Genomic DNA, 22,932 nt, shown 5'->3' with positions numbered 1-22,932 from the left:
GAGGTTTTAAACACTGACACCACAGATGCAGATCTCAGTTTCTGTGGTAGACTATTCCAGAGACGTGGGGCATAGACACTAAAGGCCCTGTCCCCTTTCATGGAAAGCCGTGCACGTGGGACCATATGATGAGACTCCAACCAGACACAGGGCACCAGGATGGATCAGGCGGGTCCGAGGAGCAGAAGAGGTCAGCACCTCGATCCCAGGATTGACATGTAACTCAGAGGGACAGTTCATGTATGTATTAGGCTATATAATCTATATAAAACAGCATGTGTTTAATGAGGTTATTATTAGCTTTTGATTATGTGGCCCGTCCATTATACAAGTCCCTGTGAATGAGTGTTTATGTATGAGAGTATTAATATAAACCTGTGATTTGCCTTGATGCTGTTCTTAAAAATGAATCAACACCTTGTGACCAGTCAGATTTGAGAATTTAACAGTATTTTGCTTTTATAAATAAGCTATTTGACATGATGTCTAGACTATGCACCATACCCTGATAGTGAAGTTTATATATTTTATTGTCTTTTTATACAAAGCAGAGTATTTTTAGCTCCTCGTGGTTTATTTCATTTCACACCAAGCTACACACACGTGCCGGTGTGTGCGCGCGCGCTTACGCTGTGCAGCAGGTTCAGTGTGTGGTTGCTAAGAGACAGACAGAAGCTCGTGCAGACCAAAAAAAAAAACCTCGCGCGGGTTTTTTTTTTTTTTTTTACAATGAAGCCGAAGCGCTTCTGTCCGGACGGTCGGAGCGGTTTGTGTCTCAAATAACTGCTCTGAAATGTAGACAGGAAAGCCGCTTGACCTTCTGTTCAGGTAAGAAGTGGCGTGTGAAGCGTCTGACAGTTTATACGGGTCGGTGTGCACTGTAACTTCTCTTTAACTTCAGCAACAATATTAGTGCTAAACCCGCCTGGGCTACTGTAGCTAGCTTCCCTTAACAACACGAGGCCTAGCCACTTAGCCTGGTAGCTACCTAGTTAGCTTAGCTGTCGATACCAGAAACTAGTACTTTTTATATATGTATTTATTTGCTCAATAGCTTTTCGTGACAATCCATATTTGCTTTATCAGTGTTTGTTGTTCGTTCTTTAGAGGGCCATCTTCCATCCAGAGCCATGAGCTAGCCTGCCCGCTAACTGCTTTCACCAACACAAGGGCGCGTCCCAAACCGCAAACGACTGAACTAAATAGTGTCAAATTAGTACACCGTCTTGGCTTTTTTATTTTTGGACATACTCTTTTTAGTATGCGGTTTGAGATGCAGCTTTAGTGTAATAAAATATAAGCTCATCTAGATGAATGCCAAAATGTCATCGACGCAGGGTCTAGAAATTTACTCCGTACTACGTGTAGTGCACTTAGTTATGGAGTAGTGAGCTGATTAGGATCAAGCCACTATCAGCTTTATACAGCGCATGCGCAATGCAAGCCGGGCATATTCACTTTTTCTCTAAAGTTGTACATTTGGCTAACAGTCTCCCGGTTCCAGCTTGTTATCCTTTGGTTGATCCTTTTCCATTCCGGGAATCCCAAGCTCCAAAAGTTGACTTAGATTTAGTCCCTAAAATATCCAAAGAAGAAGATAATAATTGCTCCATGCTACAATCAGTATTAGAACACATTCAACTCCAGTACAATCAACACTGACATATTTAATCTCATCTCATCATCTCTAGCCGTTTTATCCTGTTCTACAGGGTTGCAGGCAAGCTGGAGCCTATCCCAGCTGACTACGGGCGAAAGGCGGGGTACACCCTGGACAAGTCGCCAGGTCATCACAGGGCTGACACATAGACACAGACAACCATTCACATTCACACCTACGGTCAATTTAGAGTCACCAGTTAACCTAACCTGCATGTCTTTGGACTGTGGGGGAAACCGGAGGAAACCCACGCGGACACGGGGAGAACATGCAAACTCTGCACAGAAAGGCCCTCGCTGGTCACGGGGCTCGAACCCGGACCTTCTCGCTGTGAGGCGACAGCGCTAACCAATACACCACCATGCCGCCCTGACATATTTAATGATTCTTTAAAAAAAGATCTCGATTGTGCATCTGGCATTGTAATTCCAGGTCTAAACATTCAAAAAGATTATAAAATCTCAAACGGTACTATCTTTAGAGCTGAGTTACTAGCAATTACAAAGGCTTTGGAACTTCTCATTGATGAATCTCTCCCTCAGTGTGATATTTTCTGACTCCTTGTCTGTCCTTCAGAAAACTCAAAAGGAAGGTAATGATATAGAATTATGAGGTTTCCGATATCTTATGTATCAGTTTAATCTTATGGGTGCTGAGGTTGTTTTTTATTGGATTCCAGCTCATGTGGGTATTATAGGAAATTAAATGGCTGATAAATTGGCCAAAAGATCTCATCTCATCTCATTATCTTTAGCCGCTTTATCCTTCTACAGGGTCACAGGCAAGCTGGAGCCTATCCCAGCTGACTACGGGCGAAAGGCGGGGTACACCCTGGACAAGTCGCCAGGTCATCACAGGGCTGACACATAGACACAGACAACCATTCATACTCACATTCACACCTACGGTCAATTTAGAGTCACCAGTTAACCTAACCTGCATGTCTTTGGACTGTGGGGGAAACCGGAGCACCCGGAGGAAACCCACGCGGACACGGGGAGAACATGCAAACTCCACACAGAAAGGCCCTCGCCGGCCCCGGGGCTCGAACCCAGGACCTTTTTGCTGTGAGGCGACAGCGTTAACCACTACACCACCGTGCCGCCTGGCCAAAAGATCAGTAAATAAAACCTATTTTTTTCGCGATGCGGTTTCCATCAAATCCCGTGCTCTGATTGGCTGGTGAGCAGGTCCGTATCCTACGATACGGACCCTGGTTACGGACCTCTGGCGACTCGCTCATTCAAAACAACAAACGTAGTAGCATTTTTTTGGTCAACATTTATCTTTTTTTTAATATAAGATTTGTTTTTAAGATTATCAAAAATCTTATAAATTTTTGCCAGTATTTCTCAGGAGAATAGCATTAATTTTACAGCATGGATAGCGATAAGTGTTCACAGCGAAAGCGAGTTTTACTACCCTGAGGAAAACAAAATAAAAGAAAGTATTTCAGGAGAAAGCTAAAAACCTGTAACTTGCTAACGCTGAGCAAAAACCTGGCTGAATCCTGAATGACTCAATTTTGTATAAATAGGGGACTGCATAGGTGGCAAAATGTTTTTTTTTCCTGCCATGGAAGTGCACTTGTATACCGAGGAGGAAGCAATTTGCATTACAGCCGTGAATGAGGATTCAAAATGGTGGCTTGGCTCGGTTTTCCCTTTCGGGCGCTCTTGTTTTCTGTTAAAATTTGGTAAATAAAAAAATAAATATATTATTTACCAGCTTAAGGTCGGTCCGTATGGTGAAATACCTCAGCCCAGAGGGCCTTGCTCAGTACTTTCAAGACCTCGGTCACGGTATTTCATGATACGGACCTCCCAGCTGGTAAATAACATATATATTTGACATTCATTACCCTTTTACCACTGCTGATATAACAAAACATATCAAAGATGTTATTTTTACAATATGGCAAGACAGATGGGATAACTCTCAAACTGGTAGATTCTTCTACCAACTAGAACCAAATATTACAACACATACCACATATTCTGACAGAAACAAACAAAGGATAATTACAAGACTTAGAGTTGGAAAATGTCTACTTCATGATACACTATTTCTTTAAAAAAAAAAACTCCAATCAATGTACAACTTGTGGTGTAAAAGAAAATGTCAAACACTTGCTTCTAGATTGTATCAAATATCCAAACTTGCATGATAAAATTATTCAAAAAATGAGATATAAACAATTAGAAATTAATATTAAAAACTTACTGCTACGTAAAGAATTTTATGATGACATTTATAGGTTTATTATTGGAAAAGAAATAAAAATTTAATTTTGGAAAAAAGAAACTCGTATTTAATGTGTGTGCTTGGTCACAATATGAGAACTAGCAGTTCCAACACTTTTATAGGACGCTAAATCACTTCGAGTGGGAGCGTCCCTAAAAGAAGCTCAAGTCAAGTCAAGCCGGGCACTGGATACTGAGCTGCTGTTAACAGTCCCGGGTTTGTGGACCATGTGTGCTCTGGTTAAATTGTTCAAAGGCCATTAAAACTGCTGAGTCAAGTGGAATGAACAACGTGTCGAGCCTAAACTTCTTCAGAAATGGTAAATATGTTGCATAGTCATGTCTTTAAACACTGTCTGTAATAGGGGTACAGTAGGAGTCCATTTCTGTCGTGTACAGTCTACACTAATGTACCCCTTGGGATTGTTATTGGACCTCAAGTTTGCTATGTGTATCTTTTTAGGGCCAAAAAGGTCCACGTTTTCCCAAGCAGTAATAAAGGATACAAATTAAGTACCTTAGAGGGTCCTGTACCAGTGACAAGCTGTTGTACCTCTAAAAGTACAGTAATATACTGTTTTTCTGAGAGTGTATCCAGTTAAATAGCAGCGTGAAGAAGAGCTCTGTCTTATACACGTGACTTGGGGGAAGCATAATGGTTAGAGAAGCAGCTTTGGGACCACAAGGTCGCTGGTTCGATTCCCTAGACCAGGAGGAATGGCTGAAGTACCCTTGAGCAAGGCACTGAACCCCCAACTGCTCTGGTAAGAGTGGTGGCGTACCTTGTGTCTGACTAGCCAAAGAAAAGCTGATATGATCGAAACACATGACTTGTATAAAATGTTGCTGTTGGAAGCTGGAAACTTTCATCAACGTTTGGATAATGTCAATGTCCTGACTGCTAAACTTGCTGATCAAGGTGTTTTTAATAGTCTTTTTCTTTCGGCTGCTCCCATTAGGGGTTGGCACAGCAGATTTTTTTTTTTTTTCCCCCTGCATATTTGATCTGGCATAGGTTTTACACTGGATGCCCTTCCTGACGCAGCCCTCCCCAATCTGTCTGGGTTTGGGACTAAGTATGCACTGGCTTGTACAACCCCAATAGCTGGGTATTTTACCCAATCCGTATGTCTTTGGACTGTGGGGAAAACTGGAGCACCCAGACGAAACCCGCACAGACATGGGAAGAACATTCAAACTCCACACAGAAAGGCCCCCGTCAGCTATGGGGTTTGAACCTGGAACCTTCTTGCTATGAGGCGGTGGTGCTCACCATTGTGCCGCCCCAAGGCGTTTTTTACAGTATAAATAAGTATAGTGAAACAATGATTTGTTCTGAATCTTCTTGTTAGAGTGGGGTGTTCGGTTTGAACTTTTCACCGTGTGACAGCCGACTCCAAAATAATCATCACGGTATTTGATGAGTATAAAAAAAAAAAAGTCTGTGACGATAACTAAAGGAAGGATTTATTATAAAATCTGTGTACAAACGTCTCTTTGCACATCCTTGATTATATTAAAAAAAGAAGGGGGAAAAAAACAATCTCCTGTTTTCCAGACAGGAGAAAGCAGTGATGTGATGTCAGAGGATGTTTGTAAAATTTGCGATCAGTTTACATGGGATAAGATCTCTGTATAAATCCTGGAGATGAGAGTGTCATGATTCTATGCATGAAAATTCCATGCACACACCTCAGTTTTTGACAAAATTATCAGTGTAGTTTATTATAAGTTTATAAGCTTGTTCTGTAGGGCACATGGGCCACACAAGTTGCACTTAATCATTAGCGCTGCACGTCACTTCTCTGATGAGTTATTTTATATTTGACCGTTCTGTGTTTCAAACCTAGACAATACTTGGTTTCATTTTGGCTTTTGGCGAGAGATGATAGGAAAAATGTATCTTTCTACTAAAGAAAAAGCGCATGATATAATATCTTTACCGTAATGTCTTTGGACTGGATACATGTTATCTCATGTTATGGTCATTTTATCGAAGATAAAGCATGATGTATTCTTTCCACACATGCACACGCAGTCCACAAAACACTTAATTCAGACAGAACTAAAATCCCAGAGATGCTTCAGTAATAAATATACTACCCCATGTAAAACTAATCCAATCCAAATAGGCCTTTGGAACTATGATTTTGAGAATAAATCTGTGTTGTAAGTAGGCTATTTATCACATTGTCCTTAGAAGCCCATCTCATCTTATCTCATTATCTCTAGCTGCTTTATCCTGTTCTACAGGGTCGCAGGCAAGCTGGAGCCTATCCCAGCTGACTACGGGCGAAAGGCAGGGTACACCCTGGACAAGTCGCCAGGTCATCACAGGGCTGACACATAGACACAGACAACCATTCACACTCACATTCACACCTACGGTCAATTTAGAGTCACCAGTTAACCTAACCTGCATGTCTTTGGACTGTGGGGGAAACCGGAGCACCCGGAGGAAACCCACGCGGACATGGGTAGAACATGCAAACTCCGCACAGAAAGGCCCTCGCCGGCCACGGGGCTCGAACCCGGACCTTCTTGCTGTGAGGCGACAGCGCTAACCACTACACCACCGTGCCGCCCTCCTTAGAAGCCAAAGCACTGAATTTCATTGACTTTGTATCTGTACTCTGCACAGTGTCCAAGTTGGATCTGATCTAATCTAATCGAGAGAAGGCTGCTTAGACCCCGTCCACACGTAGCCGGGTATCTGCTAAATCGAAGATATTTTTCTACGTTTTGGCCTGTCATCCACATGAAAACACATCAAAAACGAATATTTAAAAAAACTCCGGGCAAAGTGAAGATTTTTGAAAACTCCGTGTATGCCTTTTCGTGTAGACAGAGATAACTGGAGTTTTGCGTTTTAGAACGTCACAATCTGCGCCAAAAAAATGACAACAACTCTGCCCTGACGTCAAACGTGCGACCTTTGTTTACTGCAGAAGCCAGATTAAGCATGGACTTAAGCTAGCCGCACACCACGGCGATCCACGCGGTACCGAACCGACCCATTTCAGAGCCGACTCCCGACAGGGCACGCACATATCCCCCGACTGCTGACGAGTGCAGTCGCGATTGAAGCGACATGTGACAACTTAATAGCTTTGTGTTTGGCTATTGGATATAGTTACTGTTAAATCCAACACTTGAAGATGCTGCAGGCTGAATTACAAATGACACAACACGGAATATGTAGCGCACTATCTAGGCTGCATGAGCTATTATTCCCAACCTTAAATAGTGCACTTGTATAGGGGAGTTAAAGCGATTTGGAATTCAGCCACACAACTTGAGCAGAGTGGCTTTCCAGCCCACTGTGTCTATGGATAAAGCTTCAGTCTATGGAATTACAGTATATACCTGCATTAGGTGCTACCAACACGTATTTCTCGTGCTAGAAATTGTGTTTAATGATGTCACGTGTTATATGCGAAAGATATGATTGGCTATTGCTAGCGACTCTCGCCGATCAGTCTGGCTCCCGATTAGTTTTTCGAATCGGCTGTGAGATGAGTCGGTACCATCGAAAACTAGTCTTTACGCCTGTCTCGCGACTTCAGTTGGCTCGGTACGCTGAAAATCGGCGTAGTGTGCGGCTAGCTAAAGAGTAATGGATCGGAGTAGTGCCTTGAAAGCGTTAATTATTGTGCAGGTGCTATTTACATGTTTAATTTTAGAAGCCCAACTACTGCTCCAAGAGCACAGGCGATGTGATTAGGGGGTAGGATTTGGGGAAATAACCATCTACAGGTTTGGAATGCTTATGAATGTGATTGAAAACGCAGATGTTCGGTTATGTGTGGAAGGGATTTTTTTCGAAGACGAGGTGGTGTGGATAAAACATTTTTATAAACGGAGGGGGGAAAAATGTTCGGTTTTAAAAATACCCGGCTACGTGTGTACATGGCATAAGAGAGGTGTACTGACAAAAAAGTATTTTAATTGGTATTTTGAAAGAGCTGGCATTGAGGTAACTTGTTAGATCATACACTGTGACGCCACCACAACCCGAGATATGGCAGAAATTTTAGAAAAAGAAAGAAGGTAATGGTCCTAATTGCACTTTGCTCAAAATTTTCCAACTGAGGTTTCAGGCTTTCTCAAAAATGGTGTATAGACACTTCATATACTCAGTGCTTCAGGATTTAACTTTCTCTCTCTTCCTCACTTTTAGGTATGGTGATTCTCCATTTATAAGTATCAAAATCCATGCTGGGAGTGGATACGATGGCAGTTCATGGCTTCCACTGGAGCTGAGGACTTGAGAAAGGGGGCATCGCAGCCAACCCTTGTCCAAACAAAATCTGCAATCGTGCATTCGTCCAACAATCGTGCGTCTTCTGCTCTTGTTGAAAGGAAATGGCATCATCCTTCAGCCTTTGGTGGCTCTGTGCCTCGGCCTAATGTGAAAGTGGTGTATGAGCGGACCCATCATTTCTCAGGGATCTCCTCACAGCGTGCCTCTCCGTCAGTGCCTGCAGGGGTTGTATGTGCCCAAAGCACAGGTGCTCATCTTTCTAGCAGTGGTCGGGATATAAGAGCACACAGTGCTGTCACGAAGAGCTTAATTCACATCAGTGGTCCCTCGACTGTGTGTCAAAGCACTTGTCATCTGGAGCCAGTTCTTCACGGATATCAGTCACACAGACACCTGAACCCGCTCAGGTTAAGGTCAAGACTTTTAGGAAAAAGAGCTTTTGCACCTCCACTCTCAGTGTATCCTCTTTGTCCTTCCCCACCCAAGACATCCTCTCACAAAGCGTCTGTGATAGTTGAGAAAACCATGCCTGTGAATCAGTCTTACCCATGGTCGAGGAGTAAGCTCCGAAGCAACAGCAACGGGGTTCTACCATCCTCCACTGCCAAGGTGTCTCCAGTTGCCAGGCTAGAGACGAAAGATTTGGAGAAGTCTAGTGCTCAACTTTCTGGTAAGACAGAATGCAAAGCAGAAATAATAAAACACAGCCAAACAGCAGTGCCTTTAGAGGATAAATACGCACACGTGCCTCTAAACCATATTTCAGACTTGTCTGATTATGACAAGGTTGTGTCTGTGGATGCTAAAGAGAACGAGTATGTAGTGAAATGCTGTGTGGGCCATGGCACCAGTGAAACGCCTCAGAGAATGAGGAAAGTTAGCTCGGAGGTAGAGTTCACGGCAGCTGTACGAAAGCTCACTAAAAACATGGCACACGGAGGCAACGGGACACTAGATGGTCTGAGTGGTCCGCTAACAGCCAACTTTGATCCTCAGTACAACAGGAGAGAAGTAAAGACGGGTGCCAATTCCGCAACGCAAACCTCAACGTTTTGCCTTATTAATGGGAGTGAGGAGTTTTACATGGACACGCATCCCTCCAATTCCCTTTGCCAAGATGAAAATTCTCCTACTGATGGAATGACTCCGGACAGTGTATGTGCCATTCCAGAGGACGTCGGTTGCAAAACGGACTCTCCTCAGTCACCCACTGTTTACTCAGTAATGAACCAAATATCTGCCATACACCTTACAAAGGACTGCTGTCAGCACACCTCAGAAAAGGACCCAACCGAATGCCCTATGACTCTGGATGAGGGGAGTCTGCCTGATGTCAGGGGGTGAGTATGAGCACGAGCTCCTTGTCCTGCTGTGTTTTCACACTAAAAACTTAAAATGGTGTGCGTGTGTGTTTTTATTTTTTAAATACCCCCATTCCAAAGGACAGGGGGGTATACTGGTTTACCTCTGTCCATCCAAAACACCCTTTTTCTTAGCAACCACAAATTATAGCCAATTGGTATCAAACTTCAGCTTGGGTTTCTATACTGTGTAGACCATTTTCAGGTCTGTCACACATCAACTTCCTGTTTACCGACTGAATGTATTTACGAAACACGTAGGGTGTATACCATGGTATGCAAAATTTTCATAACGTTTTTCTCAGCAACTACAAATCACAACTGTTTGATATTTGGTACCGAGCTTCAGCTTGGGGTTCTATACCGTGTAGACCATTTTCAGTAGCCTGGGCCCGCCCATCCTAAGCGTGATGCAACACGAGGGCCTGTTCCGAGCTTAGTCTGGCCAGGCAGGCTATCTACAGCATTTCCAAGCTCCCGAAAAATCGGGAACCAATCAACTTTGAGCATCTCCAACGGCCCTGGGTAGAGGCGTGTTCAAGGCAGTGACGTAGTAGAACTGCGACCGAAAGCCATAGATTGTTTCCAGAATCTATGCCGGAAGCGCTTCATTCACTAGAAACATTACGAACATGGAGCAAGTTCTCATTGAAAACGGAGCAAAGAGCAGCCCTGGAGGTATTTATTGAAAGGAAGGACGTTTTCGCCTTGCTCCCGACCGGCTTCGGTAAGAGTTTAATCTACCAGTTAGCCCCGTCGCGTCACATACGTCAGAGGAAAGAGTGATGTGATTGGTTTAAGCTTCGTCACAGCCTTTTCTGGCTTCGACCAGTAGCAAACTGAGGCATTTCAGGGAGGCGGGTCAACCACGGGCTCTGGGAAACGGTTTGGCTTAATAGCTTGGCCAGACCAAATGCTCGGAGAGCTTTGAAGTCGCGTTAGCCAGGCTACATTTTCAGGTCTGTCGCACATCAACTTCCTGTTTACTGACTGAATGTATTTACAAAATCTGTAGGGTGTATACCATGGTGTACAAAATTTTTGTAACATTTTTTTCTCCACAACTACAAATCACACCTGCTTGATATTTGGTACCAAACTTCAGCTTGGGGTTCTATACCGTGTATACTGTTTTCAGGTCTGTCACACATCGACTTCCTGTTTACCAACTGAATGTATTTACGAAACATATAGGGTGGATTTTGACGCTATTTCAAGACGCAAAATGCTATTTCAAAATGACAACAGTTTCCCAGGATGCTATTTGAAATCCCTGGGGAGAGGCACTGCTCTTTACTTACTTGTTTCAGGGTTAATTATTTGTTGAAGTCAACATTCATAATAAGGGTCCTATTCCATCGATTGCTTGCATTCTGATATAAGTGGGAGCAGAGGGTATATGTAAATGAGCAGTAGCCCACAGTCGAGCTTGTTCAGGCCTCTGCTTTTTGTTCATCGTTTAAAATAAAAAAAAAAATTCAGGATGAAATAACGTACCAGATTTACGATTTGTCATCATTTGAAATGGGTGAACTTCAAATGTTCCTGAGAACTTGACTAGTATAGCTGGGTTGAGTTGTTTTAATATACTTGTGCACAGGCTTGAAGTACTCGAGTCCGACTCATGCCCTAATTTTAAGGACTCGTGACTTGACTTGGACTTGAGCACTGGTGACTCGGACTCGTAAATTGGAGACGAGGATTCCGATTTTTTTTCTTTATTTTTATGTAACATGCCGTAATAATTTGGCATAAGATATTTATATCTACATTAATTTTTATACTAATTTTGTGCAAGAGAATGCACATTCACCTGTTCATACGTCATGTTCAGGAACAAACTAACATTAATGGCGCTAAAATGCTTGGAGAGAAGCCCCTAGGATTGCCCACTTTGCTTCTACAGAGTTCTCGTGCAGTCGGAAAAAAAAGCACTGCTATGTGTTCCATATGTAGAAGAACTATCAAGGAGGCGACGGGGACAACCTCGAACTTCAATCATCATTTGGCAAGACTCCACCCAGAGAAGAAAGTGACACGCTATGTTCATTGCCCTGTTGATAATGGGTGGGGCTTGCTGAGCGTTGAACTAGCTAGTGTTAATCCTCTCTCATGTTATTTGCCCTGTTGATAGTGGGCGGGGCTTGCTGAGCAATGAACAAGCTTTTTATCTGGAGCCTATTAACTAAAACGGGGCAGTCGAGCAGTAACGTTAGTCCAACGCAGTAGCAGAGACGGTTTCACATAAAGGCTGCAACAGCCACCGTCAAATGGTGCCATTGGAGTCTTGTTCTCGGACTCGACTTGGATCAATAGTGGACTCTACTCTAAATTTTCTTTAATGACTTGGACTTGACTCAGACTCGAGGTTTAGTGACTCTACAGCACTGCTTGTGCACCCCTTTAGGTCTGGAAATGGCAGACAATATTGAGCTACACTATATGGCCAAAAGTATGTGGACACATGACTGTCACATCCATATGTAGGTCTTCCTCAAACTGTTGCTACAATGTTAGAAGCACACAAATGTATAAGACATCTTTTGTATGCCGAAGCATTAAAATTTCCTTTCACTGGATCTAATGCCGCTTTTCCACTACCAACGCGGCTGAGTCGGGCTGAGCCGTGCGGTGCTGAGTTGGGCTGAGTCGAGCTGAGTGGGGCTGTTGGAGTTGCATTTCGACTACAACCGCGCTGAACCGTGCTGGCTGGAAGTGGGCGGACACATTGGGTGGAGTTAGCGAAAGTGGGTGGACGTCACGTGATGTCGTTAGGCGGCGCAAACAGTGACATCAGTGACCTTTTAAGCGGTAGTCTCACGACCCGGATAGTAAACAATAAACATGGAGGACATGGAGTCGTTAGTGTTGCTGGTCTTGGTGCTGTGGCTTGTTGTCACTGACAACGCCAGCAGATACTGGCAAGAGCGTATAGATGAGGCGAGGCGCATAAGGCTTCAGAAATTCTCGTAATTCATAATTATTCTTCTTCCGGGTTTACGGTGTTTACAGATCCCAGCGTGCTTGTGGGGCGTGTGTGGGCATGTGAGGACACTCCTCCTCACCAATCAGTGCACAGGGGAGTGTCTGCTCACGCCCCTAGCCCCACTCGGCTCGGTTTGGCTCGCTTCAGCCCCACTCCAAAACCGTGCGAGTTTTGGGTGCTGAGTAGGGCTGAAGCGAGCTGAGTCGTGCTGCTCTGAGGTAGTCGAAACGCGAGCCGTGTCGGGCTGAAGTGAGCCGAAAAAGGGTAGTGGAAAAGGGCCATATGAGGCCTAAATCTTTTCCTGTTCCAGCGCCCCATTGGAGTGGATGAACTCAAGTGGCCTGAACACCTTTGCGATAAATTGGAACTGAGACTTCACCCGAGGGCTCCTTGGAATCAGTGCCTGACCTTACTGATGCTTTTGTGGGGAACACATCCCCACAGCTACGTTCCAAAATCGATTAGAGAGCCTGCCCAAATGGGGACTAATTCTGGAATGGGATGTTCAGAAAGCACATGTGGGTGTGATGGTCAGATGCCCGCAAACTTTTGGCCATATAGTGTATATTGAGAACATGATCAGTGTGTCAACATTTGGTTTGTGCTGAGACTATGGATGTCTGGAATACTCTAATTTACTGGAAAACGTGCGAGTCCTGCGTCAGTCATCCTGGAATTTTGACTCCGGCTTGCGTTCACAGATCACTTTTTACAAAGCTGTGCGAAGATTTAAGTTTTTGTAATATAACTCGTACACTTCTTTAAAACATTCTGTTTCTCTGAGCTTTGTCATGCCACTAAACATGAATTGACTGATATGATGGGCTTTTTAAAATAAATGAATGTCGTATTGTCTCTCAGTAAGGTGAATGTTGCTGTGTTACGGGATGGTGAGGAGGAAGAGGAGCTTCCAGATGAGTTGGAGAATGTCTGCAGTGACAATAATGATGGTGACTGTCCTCTTGTTCACCTTCCCTTTTCCCCAAACCAGAACCTGTAGTACAAGTTCACATTTATTTGCCATTCATTATCGTAGCTGCATTTGACTTTGTTTGCTAATGGCACTGTTTTTGCTCTGTAACCTGACCGAGAGATATGTTTTTCCTGCAGACGGATCAGGATCCGATGCCTCTTCAGCACCTTCTATGGCGGTGTCATCAAAGTAATTTGCCCATGTTTACTACGTAAAATTCTAGTGCATACAGGAGGTATTGTGTTTGCAATGATGCTGCATGTACCTTAGGGTGCATCAGTTGCCCCCTAAAATTGAAAAGTTCCTCGGATCATGATGCATTTTTGTTTTTATGTACCTTTTGGTAAGAAAACACACTGGGTGAAATATCTTGACAAAATTCAAAAGTTTAATGGTGGCACCAGGAGCTCAAAGTTATGGAAAAAGCTGCTATTTTATGACTTTTATGACAAAATTTCGATCACTTTTCATGAAACATTATGGCACCTTATAGAGTATACCAAATATCTTACACTACATTCACACTGCAGGCTGAAGTGACTCAAATCCGATTTTTTCGCCCATATGTGACCTGTATCCGATCTTTTATTGACAATATGAACGACACAGATCCGATTTTTTTCAAATCCGACCCAGGCCGTTTGGATATGTGGTCCTAATTCCGATTCCTATCCGATCTTTTCATATGCGACTTCAGTCTGAACCGCCAGGTCGCATTCATCCGACTTGCACGTCATCAACAAGCCACAAACGTCACTATTCTGCGCTGAAGTAGGCGGCGGGTCTCTCAAAAAAAGTTACAACAACATGGCGCATGACATCAATGCGACTCCGCACCCACACGTTCCTTTGAACGGAGGTTGCAGTCACTACCCCGCAGAATGCCTGAGCCAAAACCCTTGCCCTCTTCCTTCTCAACCTCCTCCTTAACATCAGGCTATTGTGCATGTTCTGGCTCCGTCGCAACAACAACTGCATCATCGCCAGGTACTCCATGCTGGATACTGTCATACACAGGAAACTTTAGGTTACTTCCGTAAACACTGGCCATGCTCACTGCGTGTGACGTCGTCGTATCCTGCAATGCGCATGCGGAACACTTGGGTCGCTTTTCGTTCACACTGAGGATCACATACAAGTCGCATATATTTGTGACCCCTCACCGAATCCAGGGACACATGTCGACCGAAACGAATCCGAGATAATCGCAAAAGAAGCATTTTTTTTTCGAAATTTGTGATGTTTGTTTTTTTCCATCATGTGCAAGTTGAGATCTTGAAGAATGCAATCAGTATTTCAGATAATAGATTGTTTTGTTGGAAAAGCATACATTTTTTGTTGCACATTGTCTCGTTTTTGTCAGGACTGTAGCCTGCTGGGGGGTGTGGGTAAATTACCATATGGGCCATTCACATGATGATTTAAGTCTTTTGGGTTTTTTTTTCCGCGAATCAGCTGTATGATCCAAGTTGAGCGCATGGCTACTTAACCTGCATCCAGGTGTGTGATTTCACTATGGAATGAGCAAGTTAAACAGAGCGCAGAGGAGCAAACACCGCGAAGCAAACAGACACACGGTATTTACATCGGAGATCACCATTTCTAGCAAAAAAAAAACGCAACCTCGTTTTCCAGATTGAATGGAATACTTGAATGATCGGATGATCAACGGACCGTTCTAGGATTACATTCCATTGGAGGCATTGGTGTGTGCAAGGCGCCGTTTCTCTTTCTGATGGGGTAAGTTTATTAATCTAAGGCTGTGTGGTTATTTTTGCATGTAACGGAGAGTGTTGTGGTTTGGTTAAGCCTAGGTCACAACCGGACGTACGATTTTTTTGGCCGTGTGATTTTTGGCGTTTCCCAAATCGCTGCGGTTTTTTTTTGTTCACGGAGAAAGACGCGCGTTGGTCGTAAGTTTGTCTTGCAACCTGAAAAAAACGTAAGCGCCCGTAGAGTTTGTTTGACATGACAAAGAACCTCTGTGGCCGGTCTGCGGCTTGAAAATCAGCACATCACACGCGCGCTCTCGTGCGTTTTTTGCGTGTAGACCGGCTGTAGGAGCGCGTACTGTACGGCCGGTTGTGACCGAGGCTTTACATGAAACTAGTGTTGTGTTAGTTGTGTCATCATCGTGCTATCTTTCTTTCTTACGGTGTGAGTAATTTTTCAACCACAAAACGTATACTTTAGGACTTATTTTTGTACTTCATAATTGTGTTGGGCATACTTTGCATGGAAGGAAAATTGACGTGGTGATCTTTGTTTACATGAAAGTAGTATCGTGCTAGCTCGTAGGGGGTAGGGCTTTCCTTAAGGCAGCTGGGCCATAGAAGGTTCACGCTGCACGCTGCATGCTGCACGCTGCACGCTACACGATCACGTGAAGAACCGGACCCTGGGCCATTAAACTTCATGCTTGGATGTTCACGTGTTGCGTCTGTTCTACTTTGACCGCAATATGGACTCTTCGGATGACGACGATTGCCTCATTCTGCTTTTACTGAGACAGAGGAAGAGAAAAAGGAACAGAATTTGGAGCCGAGAACACTTCCTTCTGAGAGAAACCCGTGGTGAATTTCACCGAACATTCTATAATCTGCTTGACAATCCCGATGAAGAACTATTTTTCAATTATACCATTCAATTATATTTTTTCTGAAGTTTTCCCCTGAAAGCATAGAGTTATCTCCCTAGACCCGTTCTGATTGGCTGGCGCGGCGGTGACCGCATGCATTGACTGGAATTTCCGTCTTCACGCCTAGAAAAAAGTGTGCATGTTCATTTCTCGCTTCACGCGTGAAGTGTGCAGCGTGCAACGTGAACGCCGTTCTATGGCCCAGAGCAAGTCATGCTATGTTTGTCCACTTTTCTTTACACGCGTGTAGCGTGCAGCATGCAGCGTGCAGCGTGAACCTTCTATGGCCCAGCAGCCTAATGTCATGCAAATGAGCAGCATTATGTGCCCGCCCTGCAGCCAGAGTAGCTGAGATGGAAAACTTTGAGGGCGATTTTCTCCCTTTTCTGTTTTAAGAAGTATACACTTTCAAAAGGCCACACATTCTTCAAATATTGTCAGATCTCCACATGGAAGGCATCATTGGAAAGCTTAGAAACTGTACTTTCTGAATCTGTCAATAACTCAAAATGCCCCCGGGCAGACATGTGTCCCTGGATTCTGTGATCTGCCACATTTGTTAATGTGAACGACCTCACAAAAAAAATCGGATTTCACAAAAAAATCGGAATTGAGCATTAAGCCTTGCAGTGTGAACGTAGTGTTAGATACACATTTTTAGTACATATTCTAAATATATTATCAAGCACAGTTTGAGCTTTAGCTGTTCATTGAATCATTGTTCAACTACTTTTAAACAATACAAATGTATTATGAATCACATTAATGCTTCTCGATCCCTTGCAAAGGTTCTTAACATGATCTCTGGGTCACAAGAAATCAATAAATGGAGCCCAACATTGTGATTCAAACCTTACGCAAAAACATAAAATAAGCGTTTTTTGGCAAAAAATGAACCTCAAGGTGCCACCATCAGACTTTTGAACATGGTCAAAAAATTTTACAGGATGTCTTTATTGGTGAAAAGGAACATCCAAACATGAATGCATCAGATTTTATGAAAGTGAGGGCAACTGATGCACCCTAATGTACCTGTCATGTTTTCTTTGTGTTATGCTCCATTGTGCTAAATGCCATTCGTGATTTTTAACTGCAGAGATACATGGTGTTAGATTGGACACGGGTTTTATTTATCATATTTTTTTTCAGGCACCTTTTTTCTGTCCCTGTTCTTTTGGCTAGTCTTAATTTGTGGTGGGTTGCCATAAGTTCCTTTTTGAGTTGCATTGTACGGAGCCGTAGAGGGGACATGGTGAATAAAAAAAATAACAAAGCGTGGGAACGACTTATAAGGTGTGTGCACGAGATATTAATGCGCGCGCACGAGTTATAACCCGTGCGCACGCTTTGCGTTAAGGCGTGCGCTCAGGTAGTTAAAAGTGAGGGGACGAGTTACAAATCGTTCCCTCGCTTTCATTAAGGCATGTGCACGAGATATTAATATGTGCGCTCGAGTTATAAAGGCGTGCGCACGGGTTATTAAAAAGTGAGGGAACGTCTTAAAACGCGTTCCCTTGGTTTATATCCAAGGCGTGGGAATGATATCCTATGTCGTTCCCTCGACTTATTAAAATATTCCCACAATATCCTTGTTTTCGTTGATCTCGTTGCCTACACACACACGTACACACAGGCTGTAGCTCACCATGGTAGCTCCGGAAATGCTAGACGCTATTTTATTCTATTTTAATATTGGACTCGGATACACAGAAATCCTCGATGCACTTGCATCCCAACATGGCTTTATTATAAGTCTGAGACACCTCAAGCGAGTTCTGAGAGAGAATGGGCTTTGCCAGGAGGTGTCTCAGACTTATAATAAAGCCATGTTGGGATGCAAGTGCATTGAGGGTTATAACTCGTGCGCGCACATTAATATCTCGTGCACACGCCTTATAAGTCGTTCCCACGCTTTATTTTTTTATTCACCATGTCCCCTCTACGGCTCGCTAGCATTGCATTAACTGAAGGTAAAAAAAAAAAAAATCAAGTTTCAAATGCATACTAGGTCACATTCCTTCTCTGCATGGCTTTTTCACCTGACCTTACCATGGTGATGGTAAACATAGAGGAGGGTTTTTTTTTTTTTTTTTGGTGTGTGTTCTGGTGGCTGCTGTGCATGAAAAGCTGAAAAGCACATGGGTCAGTAGAAAGATCTCCCAATTGTGACTCAGTGCTAATTTTAGAACAGTCCCTCTGTAATGGTGAATGAGCGTGTCAGTGGGTTGTGTTGAACCTAGTAGACCGTTCTCATTAGGTTACATCTCATCTGATGGTCTTATTTTTTTATAGGTAGACCTTTTTTTAATTTTACCGAACATAAAGGCCCATGTTGTGAAAGACCTGAAACTTGAAGCTATTCTGTTAATGTTAAGCATCATTTTAGAACCTGAACCAAAGCAGGGTCTCCTTCTACATAACGGACATGTGAGTTGCATTTTCCCTTGTAAGTAAACGAGTAGGTTCTTTTATGAGAAATGATTGGGATTTTGAAGCCGTCTGTGTGCGCTTGCCTAATTTGATGTTCGAAGTATCCAAAAAGAGACTAAACTGTCCTTTCTTTGAGTGCTGGTTAGTGGATTATTGTTTGAAAGTCTGAAATTTGATTATTATTTGAAATTCATGTCTGGGTTTTTTCATCTCATCTCATTATCTCTAGCCGCTTTATCCTTCTACAGGGTCGCAGGCAAGCTGGAGCCTATCCCAGCTGACTACGGGCGAAAGGCGGGGTACACCCTGGACAAGTCGCCAGGTCATCACAGGGCTGAACACATAGACACAGACAACCATTCACACCTACGGTCAATTTAGAGTCACCAGTTAACCTAACCTGCATGTCTTTGGACTGTGGGGGAAACCGGAGCACCCGGAGGAAACCCACGTGGACACGGGGAGAACATGCAAACTCCGCACAGAAAGGCCCTCGCCGGCCCGGGGCTCGAACCCAGGACCTTCTTGCTGTGAGGCGACAGCGCTAACCACTACACCACCGTGCCGCCCGTCTGGGTTTTTTATTTATTAAAATTTTTTTCGACCATTTTGATTTTCTAATCTGATATTTAAATAATACTGGCTGGTGTTGAGTGGTATATCAGTTGAAGACTCGTTCAGTATCATGCTAGCTGAATGGAATATATCTGAGGTTCCACAAGAAAACGTCAGCCATTTTTTAATTATTATTATACACACTCTCTTCATATAAGCATTCTCGAAGGCCAGCGCTAGCTTACCCGTGACAGTGCTGTTAGCACGGCAGTGCAGTCACCTTCTAGCCGGTGTAGTGTTCATCAGTATTGTTAGCAAATGCTAATAAAGCGGTGCAGCTAGTGCTATCGAGAGCTACAAGCACAGGCTAATGACCGAGAATCTAAGATTTCTGCCTCCAGGCTCTTCTTCCATGCATTATCGCTACATTATTTTTCACTCCTACTTTAAATATTCATTTCCTTATGTAATTTACTTACTTTAATAATCCGCATCGACAGCTACACGCAACGGAATGACCTGGCAGCCAAAATTCTCTCCAAGTCTTCTGTTTTTAGCAAAGCAAACTTGGCGGCCATATTTGTTTGCAAATTGTCACAGTCGCTCACTAGCGCGGAAGTTGAACATCTCCGATGTGTTGTGTTGTGTTTTGACAACGTGCAATATTGTTACAATATTGCCCACTCATTCTCCATTGGGTAGAGTGGCGTAATACATGTAGGATAAGCAATATGAGAATATTGCATGCTGTCGACTCAAATTAATGAAACCTGCTAGAAGGGAAAAGAATACGTGTTTATTCGATTGGAAAAAATGGCCTGGAGCTATAATTTGCAAATTTGTGCCTTAACTATTTGGGTTTGTCTTTGTTTAGGTTTGACATTCCACTGTTTCTTTATATTCATTGACTTCTGTCTGTATTGTAGTATTGAGGAGCCCATGAGCTGTGAGTTGGAGGAATATCAGGAGGTGAAGCCAGCATTGGTGCCCAGCCTGTTCCCCTTCAGGCCCCCTACGTTATACTTCAGTACAGCCAACGAACGTGGTCAGTACACACTAAAATTATGCAGGGGTTTTCATTTTTCAATATTAAATCATAGTATTGTCAGCAATGAGACTCCTATTCACTCACTTTTTGTTAATTTTAATGACTGTATTTAAGTAATAAGGCCCCTTTTGTTATAGCAGTACATCCCTGTACAAAATAAAATGATTATGATAAACCATTGAACTGGTTATAAATTCAAATTAAAAAGTGCTTTGTGTTTTGGAAATATTTGGTAAATTCTTCTGTACTTGCGATGTTTGTTTTGCTTTGTAGTGGAGCTGCTTCCTCTGGAGCAGAGGAGTCTTCTAAAATGGAAAATGAGTACCGTCACCCCTAAAATAGTCAAGCACACAATCACTAGATCCCATTTCAAAGTCACCAAGAGTGAGTCAGCATGCATTTGGTTTCTTTCATTGACACAGCTTTTTTAAAAAAAAATCAGTTTATATGAGACAGCATCTGCATCTTTGTACCCATGTATAACTATGTAATCACAATTTGCTTGCAGTCACTGCATTTTACTGTCTTTGTCTCGAGTCTGCAGGGAATTTTTACAAAAAGGCTTTTTGTTCCAGAGAATCATGATTGGCTGGGCTGCTGGGGTCAACATATGAAGTCACCCGGGTTCAAGGCCATACGAGAGTACCAAAAGGTCAGTGGTCAACATACAGTATACTAGAAACTGACAAACATTGTTAACGATTTTTCTAAGCTATATTAATGGATACGTGGTAAAGCAGATCCAACTGTAACTGTTTTAAATGTTTGTTGCAATACACATAAAGGGGCAATGCTTGAAAAATGACCATTATGCCAGCCTTCATTCAGATTATTATTTTTTTTAATATATTGGATGAGTTCTATAGGAATCAAACTTCCACATTAAAAAACAAAACTAGGTAATGAGTTTGGCTAATATGTATAATAATAATAATATTGGCTGGCTTTTTTCGTGGTGCATCAGATATATTCCATTCTTCGACAAGTTCAGTATCATGCTAGCTGAATGGAATATATCTGATGCACCACGAAAAAAGCCAGCCAATATTTTTATACACACACATTCGATGGAACAATTATAGATTTTACAAAAAGTTCAGAACGGAGGGGACGGGACTTACCAATATTGAGTGCTGATTCTGATCGAATGTAATTCAATGTTCAGTCAATCCAATGTGCATGTACAAAGTCAAAGTTCTAACAATAAAAATGGTACGGTACAAGTCCAAAAAACCTGAACAACAACCCAACTTACTGTATATACAAGCTATATACAGTAGACAGTTCAAGTTCACAGTTACTTTTGGTGGTAGTTAATTGTTACATTGCAGTTGTTCAAAACAAAAGGGCTTTGCTGAGTGAAGTCCACGAGTGACGTCCTCTTGTAAAAGCCTCTGTCACTTTTCCTCACCTCCAAGTAGAACTTTGACGATCTTTCCGCTATTGGTCTCTTTTCCAGTTTTTCGATGTCCGTTGGTATGTTTTTCTCTTGTAAATATGCATGAAGAATATCCAGTGAAGTTTTGGTAGCCTTTCGGGTGTCCAGTGCGTCTTTCTCTTTAAATCTGCTTTTAATGAAGCAAACCTGGCGGCCATGTTTGTGTACAAACTGTCAGTCACTCACTAGCGCGGAAGTTTTACATCTCCATGTCTCTTTTCCAGTTTTTCTATGTCCGTTGGTATGTTTTTCTCTTGTAAATATGCGTGAAGAAGATTTGGTAGCCTTTCGGGTGTCCAGCGCGTCTTATAGTTTCAGTGTACAGGTAGTCGTCGACTTACGACCTATGCGACTTACGACTGATCGACTTTATGACTGGCAAATGTTTCCCAGCTGAGCATACGGCAGTTTCTGCCCCAGCTCCCGGCAGCGCCTCTCGCCGTGTACAACAGTTTCCGCTCCAGGCACATGCGCAGTCTCTCTCACGCTCCCTCGCGCGCTCCGTCATACAGTTTCCGCCCCAGCTTCTGGTTTATGAAACAAGCAAATGCTCCCGCCAGCCCGAGCGCTGCAACAGCTGATGATGACGTAGACGACCCACAGCCAAGCACCAGTGATGCCAGCAGTCACTAAATTTTGTTTTTTGCTATGTTTTACATTTGCATTTTGGTATGTTTCAAACTAAAATGTTTTCTATTTTTCATACCTGTATTTCGTATTTTTTTGTTTTGCACATATTAAACAAATTGTACTGTACTCAGTGTAGTATGCAGTGTTGGACTTAAACCAAATAATGAGCCAAGGTAATGAAGTAAGAAAATGTTGATAAAATAAGACTTTAAGATGATTACAATATCATTACACATCACAATATACTTACGTTCATTTAACATAGGCCGACTTACGACCAGATCGGTTTACGACCGGTCAGTCGTAACCAAACGCAATCGTAAGTTGACGACTACCTGTATTTATTTAGTGCTTAAACCGAGCACTGCATTAACCCCGTCTTCTCTCTCCCAGCTGACAAAGAAATGATTGTGCGCATGCGCAACAGCAAAGTTTTGTCATTGGATCTTCGCATAAGCTCTGACGTGTGACGTTGTGTTGTCCTGACAACGTGCAATATTATAACAATATTGCATGCTCATTTTCCATTGGGGAGAGTGGCGTAATACATGGAGGATAAGCGATATGATAATATTGCATGCCGTCAATAAACCCGCTAGAAGGGGATAGAATACGTGTTTTTATTCCATGGAAAAAGTGGCCCGTATGTATAATAATTATTTTTATTTTATATTTAAACCAGTTGTGTTGTAGTACATGGTAAAAA

At 42.9% G+C, this 22,932-nt stretch overlaps 1 protein-coding gene across 1 annotated transcript in view; it reads left to right on the top strand.

Annotated features, from left to right (window-relative positions):
- The first annotated feature begins 712 nt into the window (after positions 1–712).
- The window catches only part of ttll4 (tubulin tyrosine ligase-like family, member 4), a 37,075-nt gene continuing 14,855 nt past the window's right edge, over positions 713–22,932 (top strand). The window contains exons 1-7 of the mRNA XM_060930173.1: positions 713–828; positions 8,084–9,507; positions 13,376–13,464; positions 13,625–13,676; positions 20,037–20,155; positions 20,432–20,542; positions 20,734–20,810. Coding sequence (XP_060786156.1) covers positions 8,147–9,507; positions 13,376–13,464; positions 13,625–13,676; positions 20,037–20,155; positions 20,432–20,542; positions 20,734–20,810 — 1,809 coding nt within the window. The 5' untranslated portion in view covers positions 713–828; positions 8,084–8,146. The remainder of the gene's footprint in view (positions 829–8,083; positions 9,508–13,375; positions 13,465–13,624; positions 13,677–20,036; positions 20,156–20,431; positions 20,543–20,733; positions 20,811–22,932) is intronic.

This window comes from Neoarius graeffei, chromosome 9, assembly GCF_027579695.1.
Source record: "Neoarius graeffei isolate fNeoGra1 chromosome 9, fNeoGra1.pri, whole genome shotgun sequence".
NCBI classification, from domain to species: Eukaryota; Metazoa; Chordata; class Actinopteri; order Siluriformes; family Ariidae; genus Neoarius; species Neoarius graeffei.
This window is presented reverse-complemented; position numbering and strand designations above follow the sequence as displayed.